At 31.9% G+C, this 17,563-nt stretch overlaps 1 protein-coding gene across 1 annotated transcript in view; it reads right to left on the bottom strand.

Annotated features, from left to right (window-relative positions):
- LOC111696685 (acetylcholine receptor subunit alpha-1-A) overlaps nucleotides 1–17,563 on the bottom strand; it is a gene marked incomplete at its 5' end in the record, with an annotated part of 43,267 nt that overhangs the window by 13,903 nt on the left and 11,801 nt on the right. Inside the window, 6 exon segments of the mRNA XM_023466379.1 lie at nucleotides 1,406–1,526; nucleotides 3,931–4,032; nucleotides 4,976–5,076; nucleotides 6,616–6,764; nucleotides 8,761–8,941; nucleotides 13,213–13,367. Coding sequence (XP_023322147.1) covers nucleotides 1,406–1,526; nucleotides 3,931–4,032; nucleotides 4,976–5,076; nucleotides 6,616–6,764; nucleotides 8,761–8,941; nucleotides 13,213–13,367 — 809 coding nt within the window.

The following is a 17,563-nucleotide window of genomic DNA, read 5'->3' as shown; positions in this document are numbered from 1 at the left end:
TGGAACAACAGGGTTTATCAATGGAACTAAGGCAATGCAACTCAAGATAGCAGAAACTTTGGTCGGAGCCGGGTATATGTTTCCTAAGTAAGCTTCTCAAGAAGTTAATAGGGAGATCAGAGGTATAAGCATGCCTGCTGTTAGCTGAGTATCTGCATCATCATCATGAAGGAGTCAAGAGGCTCCCTGTGTCAGAGCTGTTACCAGCCCAACTTTCCTAACCTGACTGCAGGGTTGGGATGTGTAGAGGGGTGAGGGGGGGACGAAGGAGCGAGGGTGACATGTGGGCACTTCATGGCGGAAATAGTTACACACGTCTTGAAAATAGTCAATGGCATCTGAGTCGGTAAGGTTGTCTTCCTTATATTTTGAATTTGTGTTAAAATTACTCCCTACTGGGGGTTAAATTAAAATGGGATTTTAATTTAACAAAAAGTAAAACAAATTTGAAACTTCAAAATCCAACCAACCAAGATATAACCTGCCCAGATTTCCATATCTCAAAATGTTGACTTTAAAAGTCACTATAATAAAACAAAGATATCTGAAATGGATATTTCTAACATTTATTTAAAAAAACGAAAGTTTTGAAATATTTGCATAAGACTGGGTTAAAATTGGTTGGTTTAGAAATTAACAAAGGAATTAATGATGAAAATTTGAGGGCACTTCATGGGAGTGTTGTAGAGCTTCATGGAGTCAAGAGGCTCCCTGTGTCGGAGCTGTTACCAGCCCAACTCTCCTAACCTGACTGCCAGGTTGAGATGTTTAGAGGGTTGAGGGGGGAATGAAGGAGCGAGGGTGACATGTGGGCGCTTCATGGCGGAAATAGATACACACGTCTTGAAAATAGTCAACAGCATCTGAGTGGGTAAAGTCGTCTTCCTTATATTTCGAATTTGTGTTAACAATATTCTGGAGCTGTATGTATGGTTGGTCAGATCTCTCTATATATTTATTGCAGAGCTGTATGTATGGTTGGCCAGATCTCTCTATATATCTATTCCGGAGCTGTATGTATGGTTGGCCAGATCTCTCTATATATATATTCCGAGCTGTATGTGTATTTGTTGTTTTTTATCTTTCTAGTTTATACGAAACTATTGTCAGAAAATTAAACTGCGATGTGAACTTCAGACTCTCGTCAATGCAACTAACTGTGATTGTTAAGATGCTCAAAGAAAATTGAAAGTCTATATTTAGCTTTAAAAAAATAAATGTTTGGGTATTTTTTTTTTTAAATTCAAGATTTCAACTTTTAAAGGTAATTTTTCGTATTGTTTTGGCCCATCCCTGTCAAAGGTCATTAGGACCAAATCGATTCCGCCATTTTTACGCTTATTGAAATACAAAAAAAAATGATTTTTAATGTTTCCCTTTCAGAGAAAACCTCAAGTTCTCTTACTTTTTAGCCCAATGAGGAACAGGATACAGGGCCGGCCCTCGGTAAAAAAAGTTGAGAACAATCACCGTCATAATCACCGATACAGTCGTCATAGCCATCACAAAGGTCAAGTAGATTCCTAGAATAGTCAGGTATAAACCTTGGGAAAGGTCAAGTATAAACCTGAAAAAGGTCAAAAAGATACCTAGGTCAATTAAATTCCTGTGTCAAGTAGATACCTGGGTCAAGTATATACCTGGGTCAAGTAGATACCTGGGTCCAGAATATACCTGGGTCAAGTATATACCTAGAAATGTCAAGAATTGAGCCTAATAAACCTTAATAAAGGTTGCTATAATTGTTAAGATGCAGAAAACATATCATTGCAAGGTCAGAACAACAGAGTAATTAGCGGCACAGATTATATCTAGTAATAAACCCATAATCTCAAGTAAACTGCACAGCGCACATAAAGATACACACTAAATTACCAAATAAAAAACCCCGCTTATTTTGCAGCAAAAGTTGGATGACTGAGAAGTAAGCGAAAAAAATTGTTTTTTTTTCAACAAAAATCGCTTATTTGGTAGTATGTCATCTAATTTTTGTTGTAAAATTAACGATTTTTTAAAAAATAAATATTTTTGTCTCTTTATTGACAGTCATCCAACCTTTTCTGCCAAATAAACGATTTTTTATTTCCTAATTAGGAATGTAAGATAATGAGACAAGAGATCTCCAAGAAATTCGTCCAGGGGGGTGACTGAGCCCCAATAGCCCCTCTCCCTTAATTTGTGTAAGCCTAGCTGAGTCCGTAGTAATAATAAAAAACTTCAAAAACGGCTGTACTTTATTTATTAAGTTTCTGTCTGTGTCAAATAAAAAAAACACTTAAAGACAACATTAAAGATAGAGGGCAAAATTTAACTTTTTGATTCATACAATTAAAGCGATTTTAGGGATTCAGAGAAATTTCAACGATTTTAAGTCCTTAATCGTAAGTAAGTATTTAAAATATTTTCGAAATATATTTAAAAGGAGGGGCACAATGCCTGATTCACAATGATATCCCTTAAATGGTCCCTAACATATAGATAAAAATATACATAAAAACGACGATATATTCCTCATTGTTGGTTAGATAAAGGTTTCAAGGGTAACATTATTAACTTGGCATGGAACTCTTTAAATGAGCAACCACATGTAATTACGTCGTTATTCCCTTTAAGTCCTTTAAGAAAGTGTTAAATTTCTCGACATTTTGATTAGTTGTTAAACCAGCCCAACATTTATAAAATATTACATAAGAAGAAATATGTTAAATATTTAAGAATAATGTTAAATATTAAAAAAAATTGTTAAACATAATCATTATTAAATTAGTTTCACCAAGCTAATTGAATTAAAGAATACATAAAAAACTATGACTTAGTCAATATTTCAAACAGAGTTGAGGGATCTTAACAAGTTTTTTTTAGCTTTATTCTTATTTTTTGAATTTGCTTTTATTCGATTTTCAAACAATCGTCAAAGGAAAAATTTAGCAATGATATTTGTTTAATACTGGTTTTTAAAGATTGGCCAATAACTCTATGTTTTTGTTTAATAAAACAACTATATATCCTCTAAAGTTTGTAAAATTTCATAACTCTAGATATTTCATAATGTAGATTTTATACGTAAAATATTATAGACTATAAAATCAAAATCAAAATTTATTCGGTATTTGCCTATAAAATAAATTCTCATAGTGCTTTATTGTAGTTAGATACATAGAGAGAGGTAAACCAGAAGAAATATGTTTACAATACAAGGATTTGTTTCTAAACAAATATTGGCATATCAAAATCTTTAATGTTTAACACACGTGACAAGAGAAGGTGTTTCTAACTTTGAACTTTGTATTTGAATTTTTCTATTTGTTCAAACTATAGAAACTGAATTGAATAATTCCTTTAACCCCCCACCACCAACTAATCTCAATCCTCCTTGAATTATTCCAATGCCCGCGGCCCCCTCCCCCCACCTCCGATAAACCCAGTGCAGTGGCCGTCAGTGGGGTATTTTCGGGGGATGGGGGGGGGGGTGACCGGTTTTTGTCACAATACCCCTCTTAAAATGCATTTGTCTCATGTTTCATAGTGAGAATGGACAAAATGAATATTTTACAAATATTGTATCAATTGTAGCTTGCATTGATTTAAAATGATTTCAATTTATAGTTACTTTTCCCGTTTAAATGTGGATCCTGTAAACCTGTAATATATTTAGAATGTCGTCTTTGTTAAAGAGACCTATTTCGGGGGAAAAACATATATTCAGGATAATCTAGATTTATATAAATCAATTCTAACAACCAATATTAAAATATTTTGGGGCCGTCAGCAGCCCACCAAATATTATTTTAGTCTCTAATTCATGTTTAAAAAATTCCAATTTTAAGAGTTTTCACGGAAATTACCAGTTTCCCGTCGTATTTCAGAACTACAACACAGCAGTACTTTGACTCTGAGACTTCTCTCAAAAACATTACTCAAGCAATCAAGCTAGAGGAATGGATTCACTAGTCTCCGGCATTTTCTCCGCTATTGCAAGCATAAAGACGGAGAAGGCAAGGATGACTGTTACTCCCAGAGCAATCTTTTCTCCTGGTTATCAGATACATTCAACCTGGATCAAAAAACATTGTATATTTCAATGTGCGTTATAGGTGAGAGAGAACACCACCGCTTCTTTTGTACGAAAAGTGACCCATTTTTAACAATATTTTTTAAAAATAAAAATATCAAATTCTTTTCGTTCTAATTATGGGTTTTCTTAATTAATTTCTTAATTAATTTATTACGGATTCCTTTTTATTACATTCTTATATTTGGCTTAGAATATTACATAGCACATATATGAATAGTTCTTAATTGAATCTAAGTACTTTTTGTCTCATTTTTTGTAGTCCTGGCCTTTCAGCCATAACCCATGTGCAATGTACAGCAAATCACAAAACGTTGCACATATGAGTAGATGATTCTGAATAGCAGCTAGGACTTATTATTAATTCTTTGCTTCCTATTTGTATAAATTACACTTACAATTTTTTATGCTACACACGTCCCAATAAACATGAAAATTTAGTGACGACAACATGAAGATTGTCTTTGATAATAAATCATCAAAAGGCGTAAGAGATTTGAGCTTTCCATAATGGGCTCTAATTTTATTGTATCTTAAAAGCTGACGTAACGTTATGTTATTTTCAGATAATTTTGATTTCACTCTCAGAAATTAAACATTTTCTTCCGACAAAATATATTTGAACACAGGATCCAAAATCAAATATCACAAGTATTCAAATTTTGATGAATAACAATTTTCATTTGACAAATTTTGAAGAATAACGCTTCTAAGTTTAATTTGGCTCCGGTGCTTCAACTATTTTTGTTGGATGAAAATATTCCATGTCTAAGAATAAATGAATTAAAATCATGTTGTAGTTTTTAATATCTTAATTAATGTTGAAGGTACAAAATGAAAGACCACAATTGTAAACCCCTGCCGTCCTTTGTTCAGGGAACCAGATTTTAAATGAATGTATCCCTGAATCTGGAGGCAGACAGAAAACTAGCACGGTCAAACTTGACATCATCATACAGGGGAACACGATGTTGTACATGTAGTACAAGGTCTTCCGTCGGATCCTAGAGTACATAATAAGTAATACGTGTACATGATATTAAAGAAAAGTACAGAATACAGTGATAACTAGAAAACTCTGGAATAGGAGGTCGACTTTCAGACTCAAGTCATGACTTTTAATAGTCCAATGAATATGAGGCACAGCAATTGTGCAGTGTAAACAGACCCATATAATTTAATTAGTGATTTAATAACTTACTAGTAAAGCTATTTGCATTCTAACAACATTAATTGCACTTCATTATTAATATATTGTCCTCTTCCTATTCTACAGTTTTCTGATTAAACGATAAGTAAAGTAAACGATGTTCAGTAAAATATTTGAAAAAGTACAAGATTTTTAGATAAATAAAAGATATTTAGATTAGGTAATCTGGTAAAAAGTAAAGTAAAAGATATTCAGTACATGTACAAAAAATTAAGCACAAAATATTGAGTACAAGTACACTATATTCAGTAAAAGATATCAAGTACAAGCTTAAGATAATCAGTATAAATAAAAGACATTCAGTACAAGAACAATATATACAAAATATTCAGTAAATTTTAGATTATTCTTAGTATTTTCAAAGAAAGGGACTGGCAGGATGTCAGCATTCAAGATTGCAACTTACAAGTACAGGATACTTTGTAAAAGTACAAGATATTCAGTACTCATACAAAATATTCAGTACACATACAAAATATTCAGTACACATACAAGATATTCAGTAAGCATACAAAATATTCAGTACTCATGCAAAATATTCAGTACACATACTAAATATTCATCACACATGCAAATTATTCAGTACACATACAAAATATTAAGTACACATACAAATTATTCAGTACACATGCAAAATATTCAGTACACATACAGAATATTAAGTACACATACAAAATATTCAGTACACCTACAAAATATTCATTACACATTCAAAATATTCATTACACATACAAAATATTCAGTACACATACAAATTATTAAGTACGCATACAAAATATTCAGTACGCATACAAAATATTCAGTACACATACAAAACACATACAAAATACTAAGTACACATACAAAATATTCAGTATACATACAAAATATTAAGTACACATAAAATATATTCAGTAAATATTTTTATTTTTATTTTTAATAAAAGGGATTGTCGGCTTCAGATCTTCCTTTAGTAAGTGCCGGTACATGATTTCACTGAAGGAATTGAGTTTTTGCCACAAATATAATCTATATATCTTTGCAATCCAATAAAGTAGACCTTCGACATTTCAAACTATTATATCAAAAAATTTAAGTTTGAAAAATCCAAGGTTTACACGATTAGGTTGCAAAGATATGGAAACTATAGAAAATTTGAGTTTGTGGCAAAATCTCAGTTTCTTTAGAAAATAAGGCCGGGGGTGTGGATTTTTTTTAAACAAAGACGAGAAAAACAGCTAGGGAAATGTTTAGTCTTTATCTTACTCTTAAGGTAAAAACAAATCGGCCATCGTCCGGCCGCTGCGAGGAGGGAAGGGGAGGAAGATATTTACTCTTCTTGTATTGTCCTCACCTTATGGTGACGGTCATCGAAGGATAGGGTTCGATACAGCAGGGATAATACTGTTCAGTTCTTACAAGTCGAGCTTCCAGTAGTTCCCATTCACCATTCGGTACATAGTTCTCCAGATCAATATTAGAGGTTCGATTCATCACATTCAACTGAACATAATTCAAAATTAACTTCTTTGATGCTAAAGACTGTCGATGCAATACCAACTCGGCTGGAATTTGAAAATATAAACGCTTGGAAAAAATAACTTTGCAGAATTGGCCTATTTCTAACACTCAGTGTTAAAAATGGGCCAAGTGTTAGTTTTGGAACTTTATTTTCAGGGTATAAACTATAAAGTTAAAAGTTGTAAATTGTGCCTTTAGTGCTTTAAATGGAACGATACTTGAAATTACGTCGACAAACCCTTTAAGAAAAGAATGTGTCAATAACAGAGGACAATGTATCATGTCATATTTCTATTTCTAATATACCAAACCAACTTAAACGGGCAGAGGACGGAATTAATGAATAAAGAAAAATGGTTTAACTGCTCTAGTTTGCACTTGCCAATCCTTTCATAACTTTGTACAAATTTAGATGAAGCAATGTTTTTTTGATTAGTCTAAATCATAAATAAATAAATCTCTATCTATGGTCTAAAGTCCAAAGTCAAAGTCAACCCGTCTTTCATGGTGAGATTTTGGGAACAGGTTTCGTTCTGAGATTTTTTCCTCAGAGTGAATACATGGGATAAAATATGGGAAGGAAACTACAATTCTGAAACTGTTAACTTGATATCTGTTAATTATTCCAAAAAGAAGCTAAAACATCAGATTATGCAGGGATAAGTATTCAAATATGCATATCCTTTATAAGTCCTCGAAGAAAGTGTTTAAGGCATTGAAGAAGGAAAACTTTTTTCATGCAGTTTTTTTTTCACCTTTACTATTCACCATACCATACCTTTTCTTAAAATTCAGCTATTATTTTTTGTATTACAATTAGTTATTTTTATATTGAAAAAGTGTGTATATAACACCTTGGAGGGTCAGCCAATTAAAACAACCAGAAATGACTAGGCTGTAGCCCTAGCTTTAAATACTTAAAAATGAATCTATGTATTGTAAAACCGATTTCTAGCAGAAATATCTATCTATCTATCTATCTATCTATCTATCTATCTATTTGTGTATATATGTATTAATTACAATACAAGTCTACGTAACATTGAAAAAAGAATTAAATCCAAGTCTTTGAAAGTGAATTTTTTCAAAGGAACTGAGTTTTTGCCACAAATTTGTTTTTAATCTTTGTGAAGAAACAATCTTAAGAACTGACGAGGGTCAACCCAGACCGAAATATATTTTCAATAAATGTGGAACTAACATCTACTTTTTTACTCTACAGAGGTTTGGTCCATCACCATCACTGAATTTTAAAGCCACAAATTATGATTCTACAATCGCCATATCTTTTCAACCTAATAGTGTAAACCTTTGTTTTTTAAAACTATTTTTATTTGATCTAAAATGATTCATAGTTTAAAATATCTAAGGTTTCCGACATTCAAATGCAAAGATATAGGGATAAGAAAATCAGAGTTTGTGACAAAAACTCAATTCCTTTAAAATCATTCTATGTTCGAGGTTTTATGTCTATGTAATGTATCTGTTCAATGCACATTTGTATTTTGAATATTATTGACATAATAATCTGGTAAAACTAGATTCGACTTCCCTTTTATACAATTTATTCCAAATTTTACAGTTTCCTCTGTTATATATATATATATATATATATATATATATATATATGTGTGTGTGTGGAGAACTGTAGAACCAGGGATTATATACCTTTAACATTAATCTTTAAGGAAAAGTGATTTTTCATGTTTTATTTCATCTTTTTTAAATGCATTTACTAACATTGTGGTTCTACCGAGTTCTTCAGTCAATATTTGAGGCAAATCAGTTTAGATTTTGCCAATTATTTCAATAAAACTAAAGCTAAAAACAAGCGCTTAGAAGCTATAATTGTATGTCTAGGGTAGCAAAAATAGTTTAAAAAGTTAAAAAGGTCAAAACATGTTGACACTTTCAAATCAGTCTGGTCTTGATTGATTCACAATATAATAGTAATTCGGAACTCTGATAATTGCCTTACCTTGGTTCCATCGTACATCCAAGAACTGAGTTTGAGGTTACAAGTCTGATCATCAAACGGAAAGTACTTAACATCGACAGGGCAGGTCGACCGGAACTTCGTCGGCGGCGGCCAGAAAACATTTCCGGCGTGATCAATAGCCGCCAAACTTCGGAAGTAGGTTTGGGAATAATCGTCAGCGCTGCAATAAAGCAAAATATATTTGTATTAATTTTTTAATAATTTTAGCATGCATCGTTTTATGGAATGAACATTTGCTCCAATACGTTTAGTTGGAGACCTTCATTTTTTAGGACACCCTCATAGTTTTATTGGTGACCCACCAATTTTCATTGGAGACTCCAGATTTTCTTTGGAGACCCCCAGATGGTCTGGGGGTCTCCAACGAAAATCTGGAGTCTCCAATGAAAATATAGGGGTTTCTAATGAAAATATGAGGGTCTTCAATTAATAATGGGGGCATCCAATGAGAATCTATAGGTCTCCAACAAGACCTACTCCAATAGTACTCCAATAGTACTCCAATGATGATGATATCTTCCTAGACTCCAAGATACAAAAAAGGGTAAAGGTACGAGCTGGGCAGGAGTAGGGAAAATTCATTATGATTACTGGTACCACATTGTCACCTCGTAGCTTCTCTATTTTTATTCACAAGTATTAGAAGAGCAAATTTACCTGGTTCCATATTTAAAGTAATTGAGCCTTTGCCACAAACTCTGATTATCTAATCCCTTTATCTTTGCAACCAAATACATGTCCTAAACCTTATATATTTCAAAATAGATCAAATAATCTAAGTATGACAAGATATAGTGTGAGTTTGTGGCAAAGACTCGATTCCTTTAAATCATTTTAGTTCTTCTAAATACCTCTTTAATAAATGAAATCATGATTGACAACGCATAATATTTCCATCTTACGAGCAGCAATGAATTTCTGTAAAGAATTTCTGTAAAGTTATCTCAAGTTTTTCATCCTTTAAATTCATCGGTTTTATGTTTTCATTTTCTAAAAGCAAGACGAGGACAAAGTATATAATGATATTCAGAGCGGGAATTTTTAGAGCGTATTTTTTAAGAAACCTTCTTTGAGAAACCTAGTTTGCTTTGAATTTGTGGTCTTAACATAAAAAAAAACTAAAACTAAATTAAAATGCTTTACAACATAATCAATTAAACCGGGTTTAATTTTACCGGTAGTTGTCTTAAGTTTCCTTCTCCTGGATATAAGTTGTACAAGTTGACAACTAGAAACATATAACTGTAGTTTACTGTTTTAGATACTAATGAGCCGTTTTATATCTAGCTGTACTGTACAGTGTTTCCCAGAACAAACTGGAATAATTGTCGTGATTGAATTCAGTTTATAAGAAATGCCGCAAAGAGTTTTAAAGTTTGAAATTTTAATAATTGAAAACCTTAAAAAATTTGAAGGAGTTATATTTTCATTTTTTATCAGTTAAAAGTCTGCACAATACTTAGCGTTATTTATTGTTAATGAAAAGCACAAAAAAACATTTCGCTGTGCATTGGTTTACAATTGCACTTTATAAAATATTTGTATAATCTCAAGCCTTTTCAGTTGTTTGCCAACAAACATTTAGCAGGGTTTCCAAGATTTTCCGAATCAATTTGGACCCAGCTTTCGTTACAGAATTAAAAATCTAGCTCCTAGATGCTTCAAAGAGCTGTGTGTATACCCTGCTGAAAAAAATATTACGGGACCATTCCGGATCAATTCATATGAAACAATCGAACCGTATTCATTTTTCAAATTGTCACACCAAGCTTTGTGTGTAATATTTGAAAAAATGTTTAGAAAGGTTCTAATGGTAATTTACAAATTTTTTTTAAGGGTTTATAATTCTTAACAGCTTCAGGAAAGGTTTCGGAAGGCTTTCACGGGTCCACATAGATCCGGGAAAAAATGGAAACCCTAGAAAAACCATAGATAAAGATAGATTGCGCATAATACGACATTTTTCATCTTGAAAGATATAAATGTACAGAGATGTTTTTAAGATATTTCTATTATGTAGATTAACTAGGTCGGTTGTGAACATTGGCTGTTCTTATGTCATTGAGTACTTGTGGTGTACATGAGTTCTGTAGAGAGAAATTTAAGTTAGTTTAGTCCTTCTCATGTCCTTCTTCAGTTCTCGTCAATATGATAGTGAAATATTGATGTTCAAATAGTTCCATTCCCGGAGTTATTTTACACTCTATTATGAAATCCATTAAAACAACAAACCACCCCGCTTATCATTGAAGTACACTTTGACCTCTAGAAGTATGAGTTCGCGGACTGTACAATTCTTGGTGATTTTGCGTACATAAGCTATCTATGTTTATTTATTTATCTATGAGAAAAACTTATTGGGTTTTTAGTTGGTACGAAGTATTAAAATGCCATCTGATAATAAGCCAGTTCAAATTTGTTACTTAACATGGGATAGAAATAAAAGTATGAATTGATTTAAATAATGGTTTAATAATCTAATCCTACACCCCAACCTACAGTTTCCTTATTCCTCCCTTTAAATCTCTAATTGAGTATTGGCTAAAAACCGTAAGAACATCCTCCAAGTACCCGCTGTTCTTAGTGCAATATTGAAACTAATTTAGGGACCACTTATCCAATTTAGTATCAATAAAAACTAATGCAAAAAATCTAATTGTTATTTAGAACTATATACGGTATTAAACTAACCTTTTATAAAGAACTATATCCAGTATTAAACTAACCTGTTATATAGAACTATATCCGGTATTAATCTAGCCTGTTATATAGAACTATATCCGGTATTAAACTAGCCTGTTATATAGAACTATATCCGGAATTAAACTAACCTGTTATAAAGAAATATATCCGGTATTAAACTAACCTGTTATTATCCGGTATTAAACTAGCCTGTTATATAGAACTATATCCGGTATTAATCTAGCCTGTTATATAGAACTATATCCGGTATTAAACTAGCCTGTTATATAGAACTATATCCGGTATTAAACTAGAATGTTATATAGAACTATATCCGGTATTAAACTAACCTGTTATATAGAACTATATCCGGTATTAAACTAACCTGTTACATACAACTATATCCGGTATTAAACTAACCTGTTATTTAGAACTATATCTGGTATTAAACCAACCTGTTATATAGAACTATATCCGGTATTAAACTAGCCTGTTATATAGAACTATATCCGATATTTAACTAACCTGTTATGTAGAACTATATCCGGTATTAAACCACCTGTTATATAGAACTATATCCAGTATTAAACTAACCTGTTATACAGAACTATATCCGGTATTAAACTAGCCTGTTATATAGAACTATATTCGGTATTAAACTAGCCTGTTATATAGAACTATATCCGGTATTAAACCAACCGGTTATATACAACTATATCCGGTATTAAACTAACCTGTTATATACAACTATATCTGGTATTAATATAACCTATTACATAAAACTATATCCCGTATTAAACTAGCCTGTTATATAGAACTTTATCCGGTATTAAACTAACCTGTTATAAAGAACTATATCCGGTATAAAACTAGCCTGTTATATAGAACTATATCCGGTATTAAACCAACCGGTTACATACAACTATATCCGGTATTAAACTAACCTGTTATATACAACTATATCTGGTATTAAACTAACCTATTACATAAAACTATATCCGGTATTAAACTATCCTGTTATATAGAACTATATCCGGTATTAAACTAACCTGTAATAAAAAACTATATCCGGTAAAAAACTAGCCTGTTATATAGAACTATATCCGGTATTAAACTAGCCTGTTATATAGAACTATATCCAGTATTAAACTAACCTGTTATATAGAACTATATCCGGTATTAAACTAACCTGTTATATACAACTATATCCGGTATTAAACTAGCCTGTTATATAGAGCTATATCCGGTAACAAACTAGAATGTTATATAGAACTATATTCGGTATTAAACTAGCCTGTTATATAGAACTATATCCGGTATTAAACTAACCTGTTATATAGAACTATATCCGGAATTAAACTAACCTGTTATATAGAACTATACCCGGTATTAAACTAACCTGTTTTATAAAACTTTATCCGGTATTAAACTAACCTGTTATATAGAATTATATCCGGTATTAAACTAACCTGTTATATAGAACTATATCTTGTATTAAACTAACCTGTTTTATAAAACTTTATCCGGTATTAAACTAACCTGTTATATAGAATTATATCCGGTATTAAACTAACCTGTTATATAGAACTATATCTTGTATTAAACTAACCTGTTATATAGAACTATATCCGGTATTAAACTAACCTGTTATATAAAACTATATCCGGTATTAAACTAACCTGTTATATAGAACTATATCCGGTATTAAACTAGCCTGTTATATAGAACTATATCTTGTATTAAACTAACCTGTTATATAGAACTATATCGGGGAGCCAAATCTTATCGCACGGGATGAGCATCTTTTCGATTCCGTTAAACTGCTCCGGGTTCCAGGTTAGCAACTGATCCTCCCACTCCTGGTCCAACCAGATATTAGTGGTTAGAACCTGGTTCTTCTCGTCCTACACAATATTTTAATCACAGCCAGTATATAGAGGAATAAAATATGTCTCTTTATTAGATAATACAGTCATAATCAGAATGACCCGGAATTTGTTTATAATTAATCAGACGACTTTACAATCTAATTTTACAAATATGATGAATGAAACGATAATAACAAAATAGCTCTAGTCCTGCCAAAAAATGGTCTGCCTTTATCGTGGGTTTAATATTACCTGGGATATATATATGCCATCTGATTAACTGTCAATTAATTCCGGGTCTTTCTGGTTATGACTGTATCTTAAGAACCCAGCCTTGTCTGGAAACTAAAGTTTCTCTTTAGAAGTCAACCCCATCAACTTAGTATCATTAAACCAAGCTAAGAACATTCCCGTTGTTCTACCGAGATTTGCCTCAAAATATGTGGCAACTCATTCTCGGGGTTCATGAGTTATAATCGGGTATACAAACTAACAAACAGAGATTAATACTTTGTAATATATAGATAATGCCAAAGAGTTTGTTACGGTGATGACTTTGTAATAGTGATATCTACAATTAAAGTGCAATTATTCGGCTAAATTGCAATATTAGTGAACAAATATCTAAAGCATAATTTCATTATTTATGATGTATGAATAAAGCACGGGAGGACTATATAGGGTTAACCATAAAGAATAAGACTTTAATGACGACCTGAAACTTTAATAATTTGACGAACTGAAGGTTAAATTTATTGAAGATATTTCATCCTTTGTGGGTAACCCAGAACCAACATATTGTAATATCTTTTCGGAGTTTGTCTTTCTCTAGTGTGAATTTTAGGATTTTATCAATGTCATGGCACCCTCAAAAGTTTCCAATGCAAATATTCGTTCAAGTATTTTTTTTCCTTTTGAGATAATATTCTTTGTGCATTATTGAACCAGTGAGAAAGAGTTTTCAAATGACAAATTGTTAACAAGGAAATAGATTTTTAAAAAAAAGAAAATTATCTTTTTATTCAAGAAACCTTTTCTTACAGGAGTAAACCTTTCTTCACAGGAGATAACATTTCCTTAAAAGAGTAACCCTTTTCTTATAGGGGTAAACCTTTTCTTATAGGAGTAAACCTTTCTTCACAGGAGATAACCTTTCCTTACAAGAGTAACCCTTTTCTTACATACAGGAATAAAGCTTTACATAAAGGAATAAACCTTAAAGGAGTAAACTTTTCTTTAAGGGACTAAACCTTTCCTTACAGTATTAGAGAACCTTTCCCTAAAGGGCCAGGATAAAACTTTCTTTGTTGGAAAACTCATATCGCATTTTTCAATTTCATATTTTCCTTTAAACCAGAACTTGTTTTCTAAGAAGTGAAAACATATATAAACTTATAATATATATAAAAAGTCTGAAAGGTTTAATTATCAGATAAGCAGTTAAAGAATGAAGATGAAGAACCTATTGTCTGAGATGTTGAACAAATAATTTTATTCTCCCAAAAGTACAAAATCCTGCATTTCCATCTTGTTGCTTCTTTTAAAGAAAAAACTAAAAATATTTTCAGGATTTGAATCTGAATTTAGATGTGCTTTGTGCCAACAAGGTTTTAAGGAATCTTTTGGAACTTTTTAAATGAAAAGATTTATTCTTTTAAAATAAAATCTCAATATATTCTTTTTAGCTAGATATCTTACGAATAAGAATAAATTCTAATTTATAAATTAGTTTGCGGACATATCGTTTCATTTTTAAATCAATATTTAAAACAATCTTTGCTACAACCGTTGTTTTTATAGATAAGTAAATTGTTAGACTTTTAAAATTTGAGCAATGAACATTTTTTTTAATTTTGGAACCTCATTAAAGACACCAAATGATTATTTGATTTTTGTGATATTTGAAAATACATTTTAAGCATGATGGTTTTAAAAAAACAAAGTTTCAACAGAACTTTCATTTTCTTTTAAAAATAAAGAAAATTTAAACATTTAACAATTAGTTCTGGTTTGATTAATTAACAAAATTTTACTAATTCTCATCAATTAATTCTGAAAGAGAAAAGTTTTAGAGAAAAATAAAAGATTAAATTCAAAAGAATCATCCATATATCCCAATGTGTGCACCCCTTCAAATATTATGGGACTTGAGTAAACTATAAGAGACCCCGTTATATAAAACTATATCCGGTATTAAACTAACCTGTTATATAGAACTATATCCTCACTCCACTGCACCCCCTCCCTATCTCTCACCACCCTCAAACCTTTCCCCATTTCAATGTTTTATAAATCTTTAATTTTAACAGTTTCTCCAAGGTCCAGGTTTGTCTCCAAGGTCCTGGTTTGTCTCCAAGGTCCAGGTTGGTCTTTATGTCCTGGTTTGTCATTAGGTCCTGGTTTGTCTCCAAGGTCCAGGTTAGCCTTTAGGTCCTGGTTTGTCTTTAGGTCCTGGTTTGTCTCCAAGGTCCAGGTTGGTCTTTAGGTCCTGGTTTGTCATTAGGTCCTGGTTTGTATCCAAGATTTAGGTTTGTCTCAAGGTTCTGGTTTGTCTCAAAAGTTCTGACTTATTTTTAGGTCTTGGGTTGTTTTTAGTCCTGGTTTATGTCCAAGGTCCTGGTTTGTCCCAAAGGTCCTGAGTTCTCTTTACAGGTCCTGGTTTGTCCCAAAGGTCCTGAGTTCTCTTTACAGGTCCTGTTTTGTCTCCAGGTTCCTAGTTCAGTCTGCTTTATCACAAGAAATAGATCTGGACCACAGACAATCCTTCTTTCCTCCACTCAAGGTGAACCATGACAAGAAAGCCCCAGTGATGGATGCTTTCTGAATACTAGAGACCAGATTCATACACTATCATTTATTATGTAAACATGGATATATTGCTTTGATGGGTTCAAGGTGGGGGGGGGGGGGCATTGAAGATGATGCTTTTTAAATAAGGTACCCCTAAACTACCTAAATTAGAAAGGGGGGGGAGGAATTATATTAACTGCACTTAAACATATCTTTATTAACTTGTACTTACAGATTTATTTATTTATTTGCATCTTTAAAATTACGGAATTAATGCAACTCTTGATTGATCCTTACTTTCACAATCTATGATCTATCCATCCTACTAAAATCTTTAATCAATCAATCAATAAATCATTCGACTCTTTACCTGGATTACTAAGATTATTTCTCTTTCATAAATATGTTTGATCCGAAGATATACATGTATACATACATATACTGTGTATAAACAAATTGTGTTATATCTCCAGCCGTCTATATCTGTACAATAATATCTACTGGACTTTTCTGATTGTATATCTGTACAATAATATCTACTGGACTGTTCTGATTTAATTATGAATATGAATCAAGTAAAATGGGAGTAGGATAAACTAAAAAGACAGGCGGGAGGGTTTGGAATACATGAAATATATGGAATATATTGAATATATTGAATACATGAAATATATGGAATATATGGAATATATGGAATATATGGAATATATGGAATATATTGAATAGATGAAGTATGTCAATTTCTATCTTATTGTTTAAATATATATATCTATACAATAGTAAATATAATCAAATATGCAGGGGGAACTCGATTTTTCGTGTTTGTAAGCTTAAAATTATACTATCGAAAGGAACCAAGTCCAAAGATGTTTCTGAGTTACAGAACGATCAAAGCTTTATTTTGTTTTTATGAAGGTAAAAGATTAATTTACGTTGTTTATTCTTGATTAACGAGCAGATATTTATAAGGAATAATATGCCTAAGCCAAAAAGCTTAAAACTAATGATAGTTAAGTTTATGAAATCTGTCATTCAGCATGAAAAAAAGATTTAGTCCGTCACGCATTGTCTGTCATGTTATTGAAGAAAAAGATGAAGTGTAAGATTAAGTTACACTTTAGTCCGTTATGAACACATGGAACACATTAATTGTGGAGTGGACAAAAACCTACTTCACTAATAAGTTGATATTTATACTAATACCAGGGAATAGGAATAAAAGGAAGGACAATAGCGCTGGTCTGGCATGAGAAAGCCAGTCTCACTGCTTTACAGACGAGTTCGGCATTACACACGCACACTGCATGACTACAGTCAAGGAAATTATAGAACAATGTCGTCAATCAAAATTAAGTTTGATAACGAGTAGTTTATTGTAAACTTTAATCAAACTATATTTTTTGCATGAAAATTTGGCTTTTAGTGTTGACTTAAATATGTAA

The sequence above is a fragment of the Eurytemora carolleeae genome, unplaced genomic scaffold (assembly GCF_000591075.1).
Source record: "Eurytemora carolleeae unplaced genomic scaffold, Eaff_2.0 scaffold250, whole genome shotgun sequence".
Lineage (NCBI taxonomy): Eukaryota > Metazoa > Arthropoda > Copepoda > Calanoida > Temoridae > Eurytemora > Eurytemora carolleeae.
Note: the sequence above shows the minus strand (reverse complement) of the source record. Positions and strands in the feature narration are given on the sequence as shown.